The sequence below is a fragment of the Bombina bombina genome, chromosome 2 (genome assembly GCF_027579735.1).
Source record: "Bombina bombina isolate aBomBom1 chromosome 2, aBomBom1.pri, whole genome shotgun sequence".
In the NCBI taxonomy this organism is placed as follows: domain Eukaryota; kingdom Metazoa; phylum Chordata; class Amphibia; order Anura; family Bombinatoridae; genus Bombina; species Bombina bombina.
This window is the reverse complement of record NC_069500.1, coordinates 1,247,748,722-1,247,767,792: the sequence shown is the minus strand read 5'-3', so window position 1 is coordinate 1,247,767,792 and position 19,071 is coordinate 1,247,748,722. Positions and strand designations below refer to the sequence as shown.

The 19,071-nt window shown below is 37.3% G+C and overlaps 1 protein-coding gene across 1 annotated transcript in view; it reads left to right on the top strand.

The window, feature by feature from the left end:
• LIAS (lipoic acid synthetase) overlaps window positions 1-18,620 on the top strand; it is a 36,120-nt gene extending 17,500 nt beyond the window's left edge. Inside the window, exons 6-11 of the mRNA XM_053704046.1 lie at window positions 10,280-10,337; window positions 10,990-11,118; window positions 12,355-12,500; window positions 15,772-15,842; window positions 15,971-16,082; window positions 17,946-18,620. Of these exons, the coding sequence (XP_053560021.1) occupies window positions 10,280-10,337; window positions 10,990-11,118; window positions 12,355-12,500; window positions 15,772-15,842; window positions 15,971-16,082; window positions 17,946-17,998 (569 nt within the window). The 3' untranslated portion in view covers window positions 17,999-18,620. The remainder of the gene's footprint in view (window positions 1-10,279; window positions 10,338-10,989; window positions 11,119-12,354; window positions 12,501-15,771; window positions 15,843-15,970; window positions 16,083-17,945) is intronic.
• The last annotated feature ends 451 nt before the right edge of the window (window positions 18,621-19,071 follow it).

Below are 19,071 nucleotides of genomic sequence, written 5' to 3'. Positions count from 1 at the left end.
TACAAAGCAGTTCTTTGGGTCCAAACGAGATCTGCAAACACCAGTGAATATGGCATTTTGCAGTCACTCCATCATTACTTATTTGAATAGTAAAATCTAAAGTTTAAGACTTAATTCTAGCCAAAGCTATGAATATATGAAATATTAACAATCTTCTAACGGGAAAGAACTGAAGGAGCTGAAATCTGACCATTCAAAAAGAACTGGCGGCTAAATCCATATCCAAATCATCCTGCAAAAACTGCAAAAAAACTAGGAATTCTAAAAGAATGCCAGGAAAAAAACATGGTCCTTGCATAAGGAAATAAAGGTCATTTAAACTTTATAATAAAACACCCTGAATATAGGTTTACAAACCTGTATCTGAGTCTCAATAACTTATAGGACCAGTAAATACAGTAGATTTGTATAATCAACAAATGCATGATAACAACATAATACAATAGCACTTAGTCTGAACTTCAAGTGAGTAGTAGATTTTTTTTCTGACAAATGTCATATGACAGCCATCAGCCAATCACAAATGTGTGTGTGTATATATATATATATATATATATATATATATTCTGTGAATTCTTGCACATGTTCAATAGCAACTAGTGACTTAAAAAGTGTAAATAGAAAAAGACTGGGCACATTTTGTTAATGGAAGTAAATTGGAAAGTTGTTTAAATCTGCAAGCTCTATCTAAATCATGAAAGTTTAATTTTGACTTGAGTGTCCCTTTAATAAGAGAAACCTCTCTGCATAAGAACTATTCGTTCAATCTCCATGCCATCAGGCTTAAAGATTTGAGACCAATATGAAAAACCAGACCTTAGACCAAAAATCTAAAATGCAAAGGAGACCAAAAAAAAAAAGGGCAACTGGACATGTGAACTAGATTTGCATACCAAAACACTGTTGAGTCCAAGTCGGAGCAAATAGAAACACAGGCGCTCTCTCTATACTGATTAGGCAACAGGCCGAAAAAAGCATGTTAGTCGAAATGACCAAGAAACTACCTAAGCATCCACAAACCCTTCTTGAGGATCTATGGACCTCACACAATACCTGGAAAGTCAAAGACTGAAACAAAAGACCATCAGAACTATCTCTAGGAGACTCCAAAGATCCACTATCTGATAGAAGAAATCCAGATAAAGAGACCACTCTCCTGGATGCCGAGACTTAACAACTGAGAAAAACTGTTTCCCAGTTGTTCACTCTAGGAATATGAACAGCAGAAATTAAATAACAATTAACTTCTGCTCAGGAAAGAATCCACATTACTTCCCTTATGGCCAGGGGACTGAGATTACCATTTTGATGATTGACATATGCTGCTGAAACATAGCCAAACTGAAATCGGACATAAGACTCAAATTCCAACAGAGGCCAACTCTGAGGGACTCTGAAAATATTAAAAGGAAACCTAGCCCCCGAGGAAGCCCCAAAAAAACCTTGTACTCTCTGAGACCCCCAGAGGGCCCCTCATCCTGAAAGACTTACATCTGTAAAGAATACAGATCTAGCAGGATGAACAAAATAAGCCCCCTGTGAAATAAGTTTATGAAACAGCCACTGAAAACTGCTCCTTAAAACTGTCAAGGAAGGATTACTGGAAACTTATTTTTCCAACTATGATGCTGAATAAACAACAATTTTTTTTTTTTTATTGAGATTTAAGATAAGGCATACAAATTTTTGAAACCAAAGAGTTACAATACAATATCAGGTCATAATATAGAGAATATAAAGTACACCATACAATCTTCAAGCCTTACGGTGATCACAAGGGGTCACTTTTGGACCTCATAGAAAGCATAGTAAATACAGAAGGCTCCTTGAAATATATGAGACCACTCATGGATCTCACCTGATAAACCTCATGTTTGTATTAGAATAATTGTTAATAACATCAACCAAGTATAATTAGTGAAACAACAATTTTAACCAAAAAGGAAACCCTGCAATACCCTGAGTTCTGATTGCAGACAAAAGGGAGGGTATCCAAGACCTAGGAAATTTTTCTGGGAGCTGAACAAAGACTAACCGCATGATCGCATTTGGAGATGAAATGGTGGCATGAAATATATCAAAATGGGCCTAGATCAATACCTTGGGTTCTCTACTTAATAAAAAATATAACGTTTTGACAGGTAAATAAAAAAAAAAAACAAGGCTCTATTTCTGTTTAAATAGAGTGATAGCAAAAATGAAAAAGATTCTCCGGTATTTTGTGCAAGTTCTTCTCTGAAACTCCCAGTAGTGAAGGGGTTAAAGAAAAGGAAACACCCCTTCTGAAAAATGATAAAAGCAGAGATGCCGTAGAACACAGTTTACCTGTTCTCTAAATAGCGTACATAAGAAAGGAGGTGCGCATAAAACTGGCCCATAAAAAGTAAAAAAGTGCGCCAAAACGTACGCTGAGGCACGAAGGCCGAAAGCCGTATTGTGTAAAAAAAAGTATGTGCATGAAAAAAACAGCGTTCGTTTAATAATATATGCACGTGTAAAGCCTTTAAGCAACACAAAATTATAAATACTTAATAGTAAAGGGGAATTACCTAAAGAATATATGTGTCCTCAAGGACATATACATATATAATAAATATATATAACAGTAACCTAACTGGCTTACAGAGTACCAAATATATATATATATATATATATATATATATACTGTAGCCGGTGGCCTAGCACTCCTTCCACATTTGTGTTGCCAGAGCCTGGGTGCTATCCTCAAGTAGACATAATAGAGCAATTGTGTTGATGGAGGGCACTCACAGGACTTAATTCTTTAAGTATCCTTTATTTACATTACTGTTTACATATATTATATATATATATTATGTGCATGAAAAAAACAGCGTTCGTTTAATAATATATGCACTTGTAAAGCCTTTAAGCAACACAAAATTATAAATACTTAATAGTAAAGGGGAATTACCTAAAGAATATATGTGTCCTCAAGGACATATACATATATAATAAATATATATAACAGTAACCTAACTGGCTTACAGAGTACCAAATATATATATATATATATATATATATATATATATATATATATATATACTGTAGCCGGTGGCCTAGCACTCCTTCCACATTTGTGTTGCCAGAGCCTGGGTGCTATCCTCAAGTAGACATAATAGAGCAATTGTGTTGATGGAGGGCACTCACAGGACTTAATTCTTTAAGTATCCTTTATTTACATTACTGTTTACATATATTATAAAGTGTCAACGTTTCGGCCTATCCTTAGGCCTTCTTCAAGACAAATTCATACTCTTGGTAAGTGCGGACCGCACTCTCAGAGACGTACTCCCGATACTCCCGATGCTGGAAATATAGATATATATTTCCAGCATCGGAGTACGTCTCTGAGAGTGCGGTCCGCACTTACCAAGAGTATGAATTTGTCTTGAAGAAGGCCTAAGGATAGGCCGAAACGTCGACACTTTATAATATATGTAAACAGTAATGTAAATAAAGGATACTTAAAGAATTAAGTCCTGTGAGTGCCCTCCATCAACACAATTGCTCTCTCTCTCCATATATATATATATATATATATATATATATATATATATAAGTACTTACCAATAGGTGCTACTGGAGGAAACCATCAGGAAGTCAAAACCACAGCAGAGGATCTGGAATAGGAGTATATTGACAAACCAACAGAAGGAGGCCAAGGACAAGACTCTGTGACATCCGTAGAAAGGCTTGTGACTAAATCCCAATAGGTGAAATATATGCAAAGGGGGCTGGATTTTTTTTAAAAAAACTACTTGTCCAAGGGACTAAAGCGGGAGCCCAATCTTCTTGTCCCTTGTGACAATCTACTTGTCCTGATTCGCAAATTTAACCAAAACTGTATTTAAATAAGGTTTTTATTGATCTGTATGTAGGTCACAATACACATGGTGGCAGTCCACACAGAAGCAGCTCAGGGCTGGGAAATGAAGGATATGCAACAATGTTGCGGGAATAGAGAAAACATTGCGACATGAAAACTAGGAGTTGAATATATCAATGGCCAAATATGTTTAATGTACGTTGTGATAGTATCTGATTATTGATTTGACTGGCGTTTATAGCCAGCGTGGCAGGTTTTGGAGACCCTGCGCAACCTCATGCAGGTTATGGGCAGCATGGAGGAGGAGTGGGATTTCTGCACCACACAATATTATCGCTACAGCAAAATTCATAAACTATAGAATCTCTACAAATATTTTTTGTATTACCCCACCCAATTATGAAGCCATATATTATACTCCCCTTAAATACGTATAGAACCAAGGCGGAAAGGGAGAAAAACCGGTAAACTGTTTTTAAAATAAAAACAAATTAAATCTAAAAATGGGATTATGTCCTTAGGATAAACGGCACGACTGTTTATTGCACAACGAGGGTGTTTTTACTATTTAAGCAGGTTATAATACCTTGGGGGGGGGGAGTTTCGGTGTTCGGACAAAACAGCAAACCACATCACTTTCTGTTTAAACATTTTTTTATCTGAATGTGCTTGCGTGCTGCTTCATACATTCCTGCCTGCATACGTCAGGGCTTCAGTGTCCCTGGACTGTGTTTAACATGCATGGAAGTGATTTTTAAAGCTTTATATACCGCGCCCCTCTACACCGGGGCAACTTTTTTTTTTTCTCTCTGATTTGGATGCGAAGGGTGTACATACAAGATACATCGCATTTCTCGTCCATGGTTTTTATTATGTGGCGCTTCATTAGTTTTTATAAAAATGTGACATGTTCCTTAAGCAATATAATACCACTCAGTTATTTAAGTCAGTATGACACCACTCATTCATTTTTTAAATCAGCATGGAACAGTGGCGTCACTAGGGTTGGTGTCACCCGGTGCGGTAAGTTATGGTGTCACCCCCCCAGAAAGCAGACACACACAAAAACACAGGCACACACACATACAAACACTCAGACACACTTAAAAACATACTCAGATGCACACACAAACACTCGGAAACACACTCAGACACACACACACAAAAACACTGAGACACACACACAAAAACTCAGACACACACTTACAAAATATGTAAACTACACTGCATTAATTATAAAGCGCATGCCTAGAGCTGCTCCCTGGCTCAGCAGAACATCAAATGAAAGATAAACAGAGCACTCTAAAAATAAATCACTAAAGAAAAGGTTTAGGTGCAAACTATGAAAATTCTGCTCTCTGACTCTGTTCCAAGCCTGTCAGTGCACAGCCCCGGGCCGTGTGCCTACCGCTTCTTATGGCCAATCACCTCTGCATTCTGCCCACCCCCAGACCCCCGCCCGCCCTCCTACCTGTTCAGTGTGCACTTAGTGTACCGTAACCGTAATGGTCTGGTGGGCATCATACGTGGCTCCTTCACTTTAAAGACAGTGTCAAACAGTCATGCGGTCAGGTGCCAGGCATCCCCTCATGATTTGCCAGTTCCCGTTTAGAGAGACAGCACAGCAGTGAGTGACTCCACTGCTCCACATGTCACTGAGCAGTGAGCACAGATAGGCAGGCAGGTTTAGGCTAGCAGCGCAACATTGCAAGCCCCACGGCATGCCCACAACATTCATAGCGAAATTGCGAGAAGCAAAGTACAAACAAGCAAAAGCAGCCCGGAAAACTATTTGTTGAAATTGCAGCACTGGCTCAAGGGGCAAAAAATGTGTGTGTCTACAACTTCCCCAATCCCACCAATGTTCACAAATGCCAGCCCCTCTAATAAAAAAAAAAAATCTATGCATCTCAACATTGTATTTCTTTGAATTTCAATAAAATAAAAAAAATAAAAAAATAAAAAAAAAAAAATTTTTTTTTTTTTTTTTTTTTGGTGTCACCCCCTGGAGGGTGTCACCCGGGTGCGGCCCGCCCCCCCCGCCCCCCCCCTAGTGACGCCACTGGCATGGAACCCCTAATTCATTTCTTAAGTCAGTGTGGCACCCCTCATTCATTTCTTAAATCAGTTTGGAACCCCTAATTCAATTAATTCAGTATAGCACCCCCTCATTTTTTTCATTTTTTTTTAAAACAAAGTACAATTTAACACCCCTAATTAATTTCTTAACTTCCACTTTTTGTTTTTCAAATATCTTTTTATTGTTGTCCGGTAAAGCAATACACACATTCCAGTGATTACATTTTGTGCGGTTATCATGTCTGGTGACAAGATTTACAATGCAGGTCCAAAATTAAACACAGTATGAAACAAAGCAATGTCACATTATGAGGGGTGAAATATTTTCTTCACTTGTCCACACTACGTTTCTATCTTACATGATATTTACTTGGTCTGAGTGATTGCACTTCCCCGACATAATCTTTTTCCATTTTCTTTGATATACCTATAACTAAACACTTAAGTAACCTATTCTAACTAGTAACCTAAATAAACCTTTTTTTAAAAAAAGAAAAAAAAAAGGACAAATATTATTGTCCTTGAGGCCCGGCGGAGGAAAAAAAAAAAAAAGGGGGGGGGGGGAGGGAGGCTGTGGGAGGTGAGGAAGGAGAGGAGGGGAGGGGGAGGCAGTTCACCTATGAAACAATTGTCGTTTAAAATAAATGTGCCCACTCCCCTCTCAGTTCCGCTTCTATGAAAAGAACTGAGTCCCTAAATGGGATCAGAATAAGTCTCTGAATCTCCAACTCGAAGGTAAGTATGAGTCTGCGCCATTTACGCAGGAATAAACCCAGCCTGTTCTGAACATCCATCCTAACATCCATTTGTTCCGTGAATATTTGTGTTCTAAGTAGGTTCCTAAAGCCCACAAAGGAGGGGCCCTTCCTTACTGTCCACTTTTTTAAGATACATTTTCTAGCTAATAAAATTACTAGGCTTAATATTGCGTCTTGTTGCCTGTGTTGCGTTTCCCAATGCAAAAATAGGATAGTTTCTGGGCTAAGCGTGATGTGTATCTGTAAGGACTTATTGATCCAATATTGTATTTTATTCCAGTACTGTCTGACTGACGGACACTCCCACATATAATGTAAGAGAGTAGGCGCCTCTGCTGCACATCTCACACATTGGTTAGGGCGCATATGAGCCCATTTGGCTAATGTTCTTGGTGTGAGATAGGCCCTATGGAGGAAACGTATCTGGGACTCCCTGTACATGGCGGACAGTGTGGCTGATTTAGTTCGTTCGAGACCTCTTCTTATGTCTTCCCAAGTAATACCCTCAATTCCCACATGGGACCACCCCGTTTGCACTGAATCCCTTGTGCTCTGTGCTCTATGTTGTATGAGTGTTTGATAGATTTCCGATAAGGAAAACCTACCCATGGTGTATAGTGTTTGTGAGATGCGGAAGGGGGAACCCTCCCAGAATTCAGGTGTGCTCCGAGTTAAAGAGTTGATATAGTGACGTACCTGTAGAAAGGCAAAGAAATGTGTTCTCGGTATCCCGAACTCTCTCTGTAAAGCACCAAAGGTTTTAACATCTTTTGTTAGCGGGGTTAATAATTGTTTAAGGGATGTCAGCCCTTTCTGCTCCCAGACCACGAAGGGCTGGGTTTCCGAACCCGCCGGAAAGTCTGGGTTTTTAATAATAGGCAGGTAGCTTGAAGCATGACAAGATTTCTTCAGGAACTTATGAGCCTGATGCCAAGCCTTTAGTGGTTCGCTAAATAACATATTAAGGCCTAGAGCCCTCACCGATCTCATGTTTGAGACATGTGGTAGGTATGCCAGGGAGACATCCCCCAGAGTAGCCTGCTCCATAGAGGGCCGACAAAAATGATGAGTTCCCACTTGCCAGTCCAGCACTAGGCGAATCAGAGATGCCCAATTGTACAGCCTGAAGTCTGGCAAAGCCAGGCCTCCATTAAGAAAACCCATGCTCAATTTTTCCCTCGAAATCCGTGGCTTACCCCCCTTCCAAATGAAGCGGGTCGCCGCCGCGTTTAGCATTTTGACATCAGCCTTACTTAATAGTAGGGGAAGCATAAGAAGCGGATATAGAAGGCGGGGGAGTATCACCATTTTAAGAAGATTGATCCTACCTGAGAGTGACAAAGGAAGGGATCTCCAGCTGTCCATCTGCGCCTGTAGTTTTGCGCATATGGGTGTCAAATTATTAGAGTATAGCTTGTTTGGGTTTGCAGAAATCTTGATGCCAAGATATGTGATGTCATGTTTAGCCACCGAGAACGGAAATTCCCCACTTGAGTTAGTTTTTCTGAGAAGCCACAGAATCTCGGATTTGTGCATATTGACTTTATAGCCTGAAAATCGGCCAAAGTCGGTAAGGGTTTCTAGTATATGCGGTATATAAGTGCGGGGGTTTTGTACAAACAAGAGCATGTCGTCCGCATATAGCGCCAGGTGTTGTGGATGCCCTGCCAAGTCTATGCCAGGAAAAACCTGCCTTAACTTGATAGCCAGCGGTTCCAGGGCAATGTTAAAGAGGAGGGGTGATAAGGGGCAGCCCTGCCGGGTGCCTCTATGTAGATAAATGTTTGCCGAGAATATATTGTTAACTAGTATATTAGCTAGGGGGGCACGGTACAAATTTTTGATAAAAGTTAGAAAGGGGCCAGAACTTCCACTTTTTTTAAATATGTCACTGCATTAATTTTTAAGGTAGTATGACACACTTCATTCATTTTTTTAAAAACAATATTGACAACCCTCAATTTGTGCAATAAATAGGACACTCCTCATTCATACTGACTTATTATTGCTTAAGAAAAATGTTGCATTTTTATAAAAAAGAATGAAGCGCCACTTGATAAAACCATGGACAATGCCATGTATTTTGCATGTAATTTAGGGAATGCCATGGCTATTGTAAAACCAAGAAGGGGCCGTTTCACTAAGCCCAGAGGCCCACCCTTTGCTTCCCAAATAGCAAAAAAAATAATTAGTTGATTCCCAAGTGCCCCGGTGTAGCGGAGTGCGGTATAGAAATTGTTACAAAATAATAATAATTGCGTGCATGCGTGTTAAACACAGCCCAGGAATTTGACAATGAAGCCCTTACACGTGTGGGCAGGAATGTATGACGCGGTACGCATGCGCATTCAGATGACGGTTCGCTTTTACAAAGAAATTTATTTTTGCTCTGAGAGTTGCCGGGCAGCCACGTGTTTTGAGAGCTGTAATGGCTCCACACACTGTGCACACGTTCCCTGCAAAGCCCATAGGAGATCATAGGCATTTTCTGCTTGTGGGATTTCACTAGTGTGATAGCAGAACACAACGATTAAAAAAGGATAAAATAAAAATAAACTTGTTACACAAATATCAAACCCGATACATTTAAACTACCCAACAACATAAGCCTATATTAAATAAAGACTCCAACACAATTACTACACACAAAAATGCAGCTTACAAAGATGGGAGGGTTAAGTACTTACATCAAAGAGTTTCCTCTTTCTCATTTCAATGGTGAATATGTGTATATATATATGTGTATATATATATACTGTATATATATATATATATATATATATATATATATATATATATATATATATATATATATATATAAAAGGGGAATAAACAATGCAACTGATGCTTTCAAAACAAGTCTGCACAGCAGTCATGATGTTCCGCCCTATGCAGTGGACAGCGGCAAGCATTACACATCGGACCTCAGCATAAGACATACTCCGCTCAGATTTGCCCACCCCTCTCTACAGAAGCCCGCACACAGGCTGTAAGCATTTGCTGTACGTAGGCTTCTTTCCTGCTGAATGCCCTCAAGTTCTCACACCGCCGCACCCCCTGCCGGCCGCTATTAAAAATAAAAAAAATTTAAAAAAAGTTTTACGTTTGCATGCAGGGCTAAATGTAAAATAAACCCACATGCCCGGCACAGAAAACTGCATGTCCTGGGCATCGGGCGATAGGAATTGTGCATCCCTGATGCCACTACCTATACTCCAAATACATCCCTTCAACAATTTCATTCTTCTATCTCCTCTAGCGGAGGCAAAGACAAGACTGAGTTGACAGTGAGGTGGGAGGGGTTTTATAGAGTTCTTGGGAATCTTTGCCTACTCCTAGTGTTAGGAAAGAGTAATTCCCAGGAGTAATGGATTGTGGACTCTCACCACCTGTATGAAAGAAAAATATATATAATTTGTGTGGGTCACTCACCGAAGCTTTTAAATTTAAGTAGCAAAAAAAAACAAAAAACTGTTTGATCTAGAATTTAATTTGTATTTTTTTCCTATTTATTTATTTTAGGTTTGGCAGCCACTCAGACTTTACATCCTTAAACGTCTTCTCTTTTTTTAGTATTCTTTTTGTTTTTCTTTAGACATCTCTGATGGAGGAGCTGAACATTTTGCAAAAACAGTGTCTCTTTTGAAGGAAAGGTAGTTATTGTTTTAATTCACTCTTGCATGTTAAGTGTGGTAATGCAAAAAACAAATGCAACTTAGTAGAGCATATACTTTTAACACCCCTAACACTGCAATTCTATGTGTTTAGCACCCCTAACAAATGTATTAAACACATAGATAAAGTCTGTTTAGGAGCCGCCAAAAACTGCTGGTCCTGAGTGGAAACTGCCATTGGCCTCATTAGCAGTGGTAGTCACACAACACAGCTGCATGACTGCTGTTTATTAGGTCAATTTCCGCTCAGGGTCAGCAATTCTCTGCGGCTCCCAAACAGTACTTTGACTGTGTATTACACAGTTAAGGATGATACATTTTCCATATCCATTTTAGCCTTTTTCGCTTGTGACGATACATCAAGCAATCAGTTTGGTGCTAAACACTGTTTGGGTTATACTGTCATTAGGATTCTGTGCTGAGGAAGAATGTCCCATAAATGTCACGTTTAATAAAAGTCTGTTTATTGATGGGACCAGAGAGTTCTGGTTTCTCTGTGTGTCATGATGCCATAATAAGGATACAATGCTATATTCACCATTTTAAAAGTGTATCTGATTATTTGTAAATATAAAATATAATAAGACTATGGAAACTGACATAATTTTTTTTTTACTTTGTTTTTCCTTAGAAGCTCTAAGATTCTCGTTGAATGTCTAACACCAGATTTCCGTGGGGATCTAAATGCTGTTGAGAAAGTGGCAAAGTCTGGTTTGGATGTTTATGCTCATAATGTGGAGACTGTACCGGAATTGCAGAGGTGACTTACTGTCTGTGCCAGTTTAATTTAATAATAATTTTATAATTTACTTACTTTACAAACCAAAACCTAAATCAATACAATTGTTAGACTAAATATTCTATAATATTTTGGGTTGTTTATCAAAGAACAAGTTAAATATTTTTCTAAAGCAGACATGTTGGCCACTAGATGGCGTGCTGAGAGTGGTTTGTCAATGGAAAGTTCTAGTCTTAGAAGATCATTTAATGTGTATTTGAGATCACGTTGCTCCTTTGTAACTGACTATAGAATTTATTTCATTTATTAAAAAGGTGATTAACTAGACTTGATAGACTGGGAGCTCAAAAAGACTTATTAATTAAAGAATAGTTTGCCTTGTATATGAAAGAGAACCAGATTAACATGCTAGGAAATCTTTATCTTGCATAAAAAGGTTACATAAACTCTACTAGCATTTAATTGAAGCCAAATGGAAATATGCATCACAGATATTGCTCATTGGCTGATAAAGACAACTCCTACAGATCTGTTATTACAAGGCTGACATGTAAAATGCCTTCTAGATTGATTGAAAGGGAAGTGTGTGTAGGGTGCTCCAATATCAAGGATTGCAAGTGATTTGTAGGACGATTCCCCCTCAAAAGTATTAAGAGACTAATAGCATAATAGTGTTCTTAGACTCACACATAAATGGTAAAAGGTGTAGCACTCTATAGGTGTATGTCAAACACACAATCACCACTATAATTAATTGGTGACATCACCATTCATAACATTAACACACACACAAAAATAAAAAAGTAAGTAGGAGATAACCCCTGAGCAGCTAAAGCAATACAGTAACTATTTATTCCAAATAATAAAAACAATTTAAAAACTTGGGGTTACATTTGGCTTAAACGCAAGGGCCAGCAAACTTGCAAATATAAATACCAATAGCTAAATAAAGAAGCTTTGGCTAATTTCCTAGAATTCCTTAGTATTCTTACAGTGTCTGTGATCCAGTACTCCCCTTCTCACCGACGTGTTGAGTAGCAATATGACCGACGTACATTTTACTACTGAAGTAGCTTCTTCAAGGAACTGAAATTGATATTGGACTTTGCCAAGAAGTAGAACTCTTCACATATATAAGTGCTTTTGTATTAGTGTTGCTTTGCCCTATGTATGCCCCTCGTACAGTGTACAATGTTCTGTAAATAACTGTCTAGTGAATCTCTGTGATTTTTATGTGATATTGAGAATTCTTTACAGGCAAGTGCGGGACCCACGTGCTAACTTTGAGCAGTCTTTACGTGTTTTGAAACATGCCAAAAGTGTACAGCCTGACATCATATCCAAGACTTCCATTATGCTTGGCTTAGGGGAGACAGATGAACAAGTCTACAATACAATGAAAGGTTGGTACATTTCAATAACATTTTTGTAACAATACAATGAGAGATCATTACATGTCAATAAAGTTTTCATAAAAATTGAGTGACATGCCTGTACATTACAATATAGTTTTTGTAACACAATAATAAGCCGTTATAGTTCAATAAAGTATTTGCAACAGTACAATGACATAAGAAAACGGCCCTTTGAAGTATGGGAAAATGTTCAACACAAATTAAACGCAAATTAAGGAGAAGAGAGAAACTATTGGAATGATAGACAAGATGCATTTGCTAACAATATTTCTCCACATTTCCTTAGATCTTTAGATGTTGATGCATGTGAGATGCTGCACATTAATATTGTTCCCCCATAAATCTTATATCTTACCAGCAGTTCTCATTTAAAAGGTCATCAAGTTAGTAATATGCTGTGGCTGTTCAGTCTTCACATGCTATTGCAAGCCACTTCGATATACAAAGTATGTTAAAAAAGCTGCATTCGCTTTAATTTTTAACACTAAGAATCGCACCTCTAAATCACCCCAATTGTCTATCTGGAAGAGTACTTGGCTGCTAATTACTAAGCACACCCCATGTGCTAGCTTAATAGACAGACAGGCTAGTGTACGTTGCATATGCACCAGTCAGTCGCTGCCTAGCACCAAAATGAGCACTGTGCATGTGGTGCCAGTCTCTCAATGAAAGTTTAACCTGATGCAGCCTTTTTAATACAATTAGACCAGTGACACCAACTGTTGCGCATAAGCAACATCGGGTTTATTACTGCTGTGCGCGTCAAAAGTATTGTGATTATTACAAATTGAAAGTAAACGCGTTGGCTCAAGTGCAATTAAATTTAACATGCGTCAGGTTAGCTCGACCTCAGAGCTCAGGTTAACTGTTTCACTTTAATAAGAAGTTGCACAAAACAGTAGTTACTTTGCGAAGTATTATCTATGTTAGATATGTTGGATTATATGGTAAATACCCTGTTAAACGACTAGCTAATGCTCAACATTGATTTAAAAGACATGACTCTGTACTCAGATTTTGTACCAAAAGTTATTTTCTTTATTCACAGTATTTTTTACTTTGTTACAATGATGTTGTACTTCTCAATTACCTTTTGAAAACTTTAATAAAAAAAAATAAACTTTAAAAAAAAGTACAGTTACCCTCATAATAACACCATCTAATTAAAGTTATTTTAAAAAATTGCAATCACAAGTTATAAGGGCTCGAAGATATGAGGTCTCAGGTGTAAGAAAAAAAATGGCATCCAAAGGGCTTTACCATAGAAATACATATATATAAATGTGAACAAAATATCACTATGGTTTACTAGTCAGGGGTTAAAAGCTATTAGTCCAGAGGGAAAGAGTTACTAGTCCACTCAAAGTTACAGATAGGAAAAAGTTAAATTTTTAAGTCATCCAGGACTAGTCGACCACTGGAAATTTCAAGCCCTGTGTATATGTGTGTGTATTTACAGACATATATAAACACTTAAATAGACATATATTTAAAGTAATTGTAAATCCTAGAGTTTGTGAAACGCTAGGATTTACCATTGGAACAAAAAAAGGGGACTTTCAGTCATGAAGTATAAAATACGGCGCCAAGCCGGATTTACCGCACGGCTATTGGCTAAGAGGTGGAAACGTCACCTTTCAGCCAAATAGCGTTCTGCCGTGGGTGGCCTGAGCAGCTCAGTGCTGTGAACACTGCAAACAAATAAAGGATCTTTCAGCATGAAGTATTTTATACTTCATGACTGAAAGTCCCCTTTATTTGTTCCAATGGTAAATCCTAGCGTTTCAGAAACGCTATGATTTACCATCACTTTAAGTACATTGGAGCCCTTTGCAGTCATGTAGCTGAAAACATGAAACATTTTTATGCAATATTCATATTTAATGAAGTGTTTATCTGTGTATTTAGTGTAAATATTTTACATTCCAAAGTTCTTCACATAAGGAAATATGTTCTATATATTTATAAATAGATATTGCTATATATGTATATACAGTGTATGTGTGTGTGTGTGTGTGTATATATATATATATATATCTAAGTATATACAGGTATAGATATATACAAGTGTATATATACTAGTTCTAAAGCCCATGTACACGGGCCATTTTTTGCAGTACAGTATATGTGTGTGTGTTTTTTTTATATATATATATATATATATATATATATATATATATGTGTGTGTGTGTGTATATATATATATATATATATATATATATATATATATACTAGTTCTAAAGACCATGTACACGGGCCATTTTTTGCAGTACAGCGGTCCCACCCCTTGTGCTCTCTCTCTCTCTCTGTCCCCCTCTTTTTTATGCTCTCTCCCCCTCTCTTTTGTGCTCTCTCTCTGCCCCCCCCCCTCTCTTTTGTGCTGTCTCCGTCCCTCTCCGCACCAACCCCGTCCACTCCCTCCAGGCAGCAGATCAGGTTAGTTTGTGTAAGGCCAGGTGTGTTTGTCCTCACACTATCTCTACTGCACATGACAGCTTTGGACAAACAAACTTGGCCGTTTATATTAAAGGATATATATATAAATATCTATTTTACAATACAAAGAACATTTTCCCTATGTCAAGAACATTGGAATGTAAAATATTTACAGTAAATACACAGTAAAACACATTATAAAATGTATTTAAATGTATTTTGAGTGGGAAGGGCTCAAAAATGTGTGTGTGTGTGTGTGTGTATGTATTTTTATATATTTACATATGTATGAATATATATTATAGCCCATTGCAGTCAAATGCATGGCCATATACCTTTGAACCCTTATAAAAAAATGTTTCTTAATTTTTTTATGAATAGCTTTTATCCGATAGTGTATATATTAGTGTAACTGTTTATTTTAATGTGTTTATGTTGTGTTTAGTCCACTTTTTTATTAGTTTTTTTAAGTCTTGGCCTTTACACAAGGTCTTCAGTCACGCTAACCCAACGTGCATTAAATTCAATTGCGCTTGAGTGAACACATTTACTTTCAACTTTTAATATGTGCGCAAGTTAACGCGGTTGCAATATTGCAATATCGCACCCATGCTAACGACAGTGCGCCACTTGTAATCTAGCCCATAGTAAATAAGACACTTTTTTTCATTATGGCATTTTATTTTTTAAACAGACTATTGTATTTTTACACTAAAATGTCTTTTTTACAGTCTTTCTTCAAATTGTCTCATATACAGTATCTGCAGTCTGAACACATGTAAATAAAATATTGTATTTCATATGTTTCTCTTTATTTTGGCAGCTTTGCGAGATGCAGGTGTAGACTGCTTGACACTCGGGCAGTACATGCAACCAACAAAGCGTCACCTTAAGGTAGCTTATCTATTTACGTGCCTTTTGAAGATTTGATCATTTCTAGCATGAATGCACCCTTTATGTTTCTGCCTCCTGTGATCTTGTAAGCTTTTTGCTGCCACTGGATAATGAGACTCCTTTTACAGGTTGAAGAATATATTACTCCTGAAAAGTTCAAACACTGGGAAGCTCTTGGTACTGAATTAGGTTTTCTTTACACCGCAAGTGGACCTCTTGTACGGTCGTCTTACAAAGCAGGTATTGAGAACAATGGGTCGTTTTGTACAACCGCTATGTGTGGAAGCAAGAAAATGGTTAAATTAATGACTGACACATAAACACGATTTACTGCTTTGGGAGGAGGATTAATTAAAGGGACAGTCAAGCCCAAAAAAAAATGCTCATGTTTCAAATAGGGCATGTAATTTTAAACAACTTTCCAATTTACTTTTATCACCAATTTTGCTTTGTTCTCTTGGTATTCTTAGTTGAAAGCTAAACCTAGGAAAGCTCATATTATAATTTCTAAGCCCTTAAAGTCCGCCTCTTATCACATGCTTTTTTATTTGCTTTTCACAACAGGGGAGAGCTAGTTCATGTAAACCATATAGATAACATTGTGATCACGCCTGTGGATTGTGGCAGACACTGCACTAATTGGCTAAAATGAAAGTCAATAGATAATAGATAAAAAGACATGTGATCAGGGGGCTGTTAGAAGATGCTTAGATACAAGGTAATCACAGAGGTAAAAAGTATATTAATATAAGTGTGTTGGTTATGCAAAACTGGGCAATGGGTTATAAAGGGATTATCTATCTTTTAAAACAACAAAAATTTTGGTGTTGACTGTTCCTTTAACTCTCGTGGCCCTCAGAGAAATGGCAGCAACGCGTTTCATTGCAATGTTGTAATGAAGTTAGTTTATGTGAGAAATGAATGTTATACGGCCCATTCCAGTTCATAATCTTTAAAGGGACATTCTACTCAAAACTGTTCTATTAAACATATACAAGAATAGTTTACATAGGTAAGATTATTTTTTTTGTGCCTATAAAATATTGTGTAAAACAGTATGGGTTTTCTACTTCCTGCTAATCTTATTGGTTGATAAGGACAACTGCTTCTTCTTTACTGGTTGAGAGAGACACCTCTACAAGCGTAATAAATACATTGGTTTGTTCAGGACAGTAAACAAGTTATTGAAATACATTTTGAAATGTCCTCTTTTTACCAAGTTGTGGTGTTTTCATTTCCGGTGTACAACTACTTATGGTTTTGTATATTTTTGTATGACTTCATATTTAAAGGGCATAAAAGTGCAAAAGAAAATGATCTAATGTGTAATTGGATCCTTCGTTAGGATCTGAATGCGGAAGAAGGCAGCAGCTAGTGGCACTTTTCGGAGACGGATTTATTCTCGTGAAAGTTCAACATATTAGGATCTGGATTTACACAGATGTTAGTGTGTGTGTTACAGTTTCACAAGAATAAACCCCCGAAAAGACTTGACTGCAACCTAACGAAAGATCGAAATGCACATGTCTAATTTTATTATTGCACTATTGTTTGCATATAACTGTTTAATGGGTGGAACACATAGTTATTCAGCTTTAGAGCAACAATGCACTACTGGTAGCTGAACATATCTGGTGAGCCAATGACTAGAGACGTGTGTAGCCACTAATCACCCTTAGCTCTCAATTGTTCATTGCTGCTCCTAACCCTACCAGCAAAGTATATCAAGAGAACGAAGCCAATTAGATAATAGGAGTAAATTAGAAAGTTATTTAAAATTGCATATTCTTTCTAAATCATGAAAGAAAAATTTTGGGTTTCATGTCCCTTTAATTACGTTAAGTTATTTAAAAGTGTTTGCTCTGTCTGATCCATAAAAAAAATTTTTTTACTTTCATGTCTCTTTAAAGACGTATAATTATTATCATTAAATTCAACATCATTTATTTTTTATTTGCTTTCAAGTGTATTACAGTTGTGTAGTAAAGCAGGAAGGAAATATACCAGTAATGTACAGCTTATTATTTAAAAAAAGCAACCAATAAAAACATTATTGCAGTAATCTTTACTGATATAAATGCTTTCACTTCTCTTTTTTTGCAGGTGAATTCTTTTTGAAAAACTTGGTTGAAAAAAGAAAAACTAAAGCCATTTAAAGTGTTGTGAGTGAGACGGTTAATCCATAGCAGAAAACGTACCAGCTTATTAATGGATAAAATACTCCAGATGTTGTGAATAACTGCAAGTTTAGCCGGATAGCTTCCTGGAAGGTTAATCTGCAGGAGATATGGGGAAATACAGTGCTGAATGCAGAAATTCTAATTGAATATATTTTTCAGGTCATTACACAGGTTAACAATACCGGTGTATGTCTCAGAGCAACGCGCCCAGTGAAACTCTACATGAAACGTATACAATTATAAATTCAAATTAATATTATAATATTACATAGCAACATGTTTAATGTAACTGCTAATTTCATGTGATATAAGTATATTTAATTGATAGTTTATAAGATAAATAAGCTTTCTGTTACTTTATATTATTTCCTCGCGTTTACTAGATGCATAGCAGAAATATTAAAATGTGTTTCTCACCAGTGAACACTTTTATGGCGCTGCCTATAAACCAAGGACATTTCTAATCAGGTTCCTGTAGGTCAATATACAGTGTGTGTGTGTGAGTGTGCGCCTATATGTGTAAAATGTATATGTAAACACTTCCAAGCAACTTGTCACTTCTTAAACATTAAAAATAAAAGTAATTTATGCCTCCTCATTTGACATCCGTTTGCCTTCTAAAAATACCAGTATTTACAAACTCTGTAGCTGTGTTTTTCTTTTATAAGATGGTGAGAGTCTACGAGCCATCACATGTGGGTTTAAAGGAGAAGAGAAACCATCCTGCACAACAGAGCTTTAATACCTCCCACTTTCTCATGATTCCTTAGTCAATCTTAAAGTACTGATCTAGACGTTGGTCCTCAGACCAATGTGAGACCCATTATCCCGGGAATAAGACAGAGGCGTGTAAAGGAGTACATTGGTAGTGAGAATAATTCTCCCACTGGAGTTTGCCACTTGCCTACCACCGTTGTTGCTGGGACTTGTCCTACAGCCTCCTGTGCATCAGAGTACTTCTTCCTTAGATCCTGAGTCAGTGAATACTACACAAAATGGGCTCTTCTACTGCAAGTAGGACCCCTGCAGCTTGGTTTGCACGGTAGAGT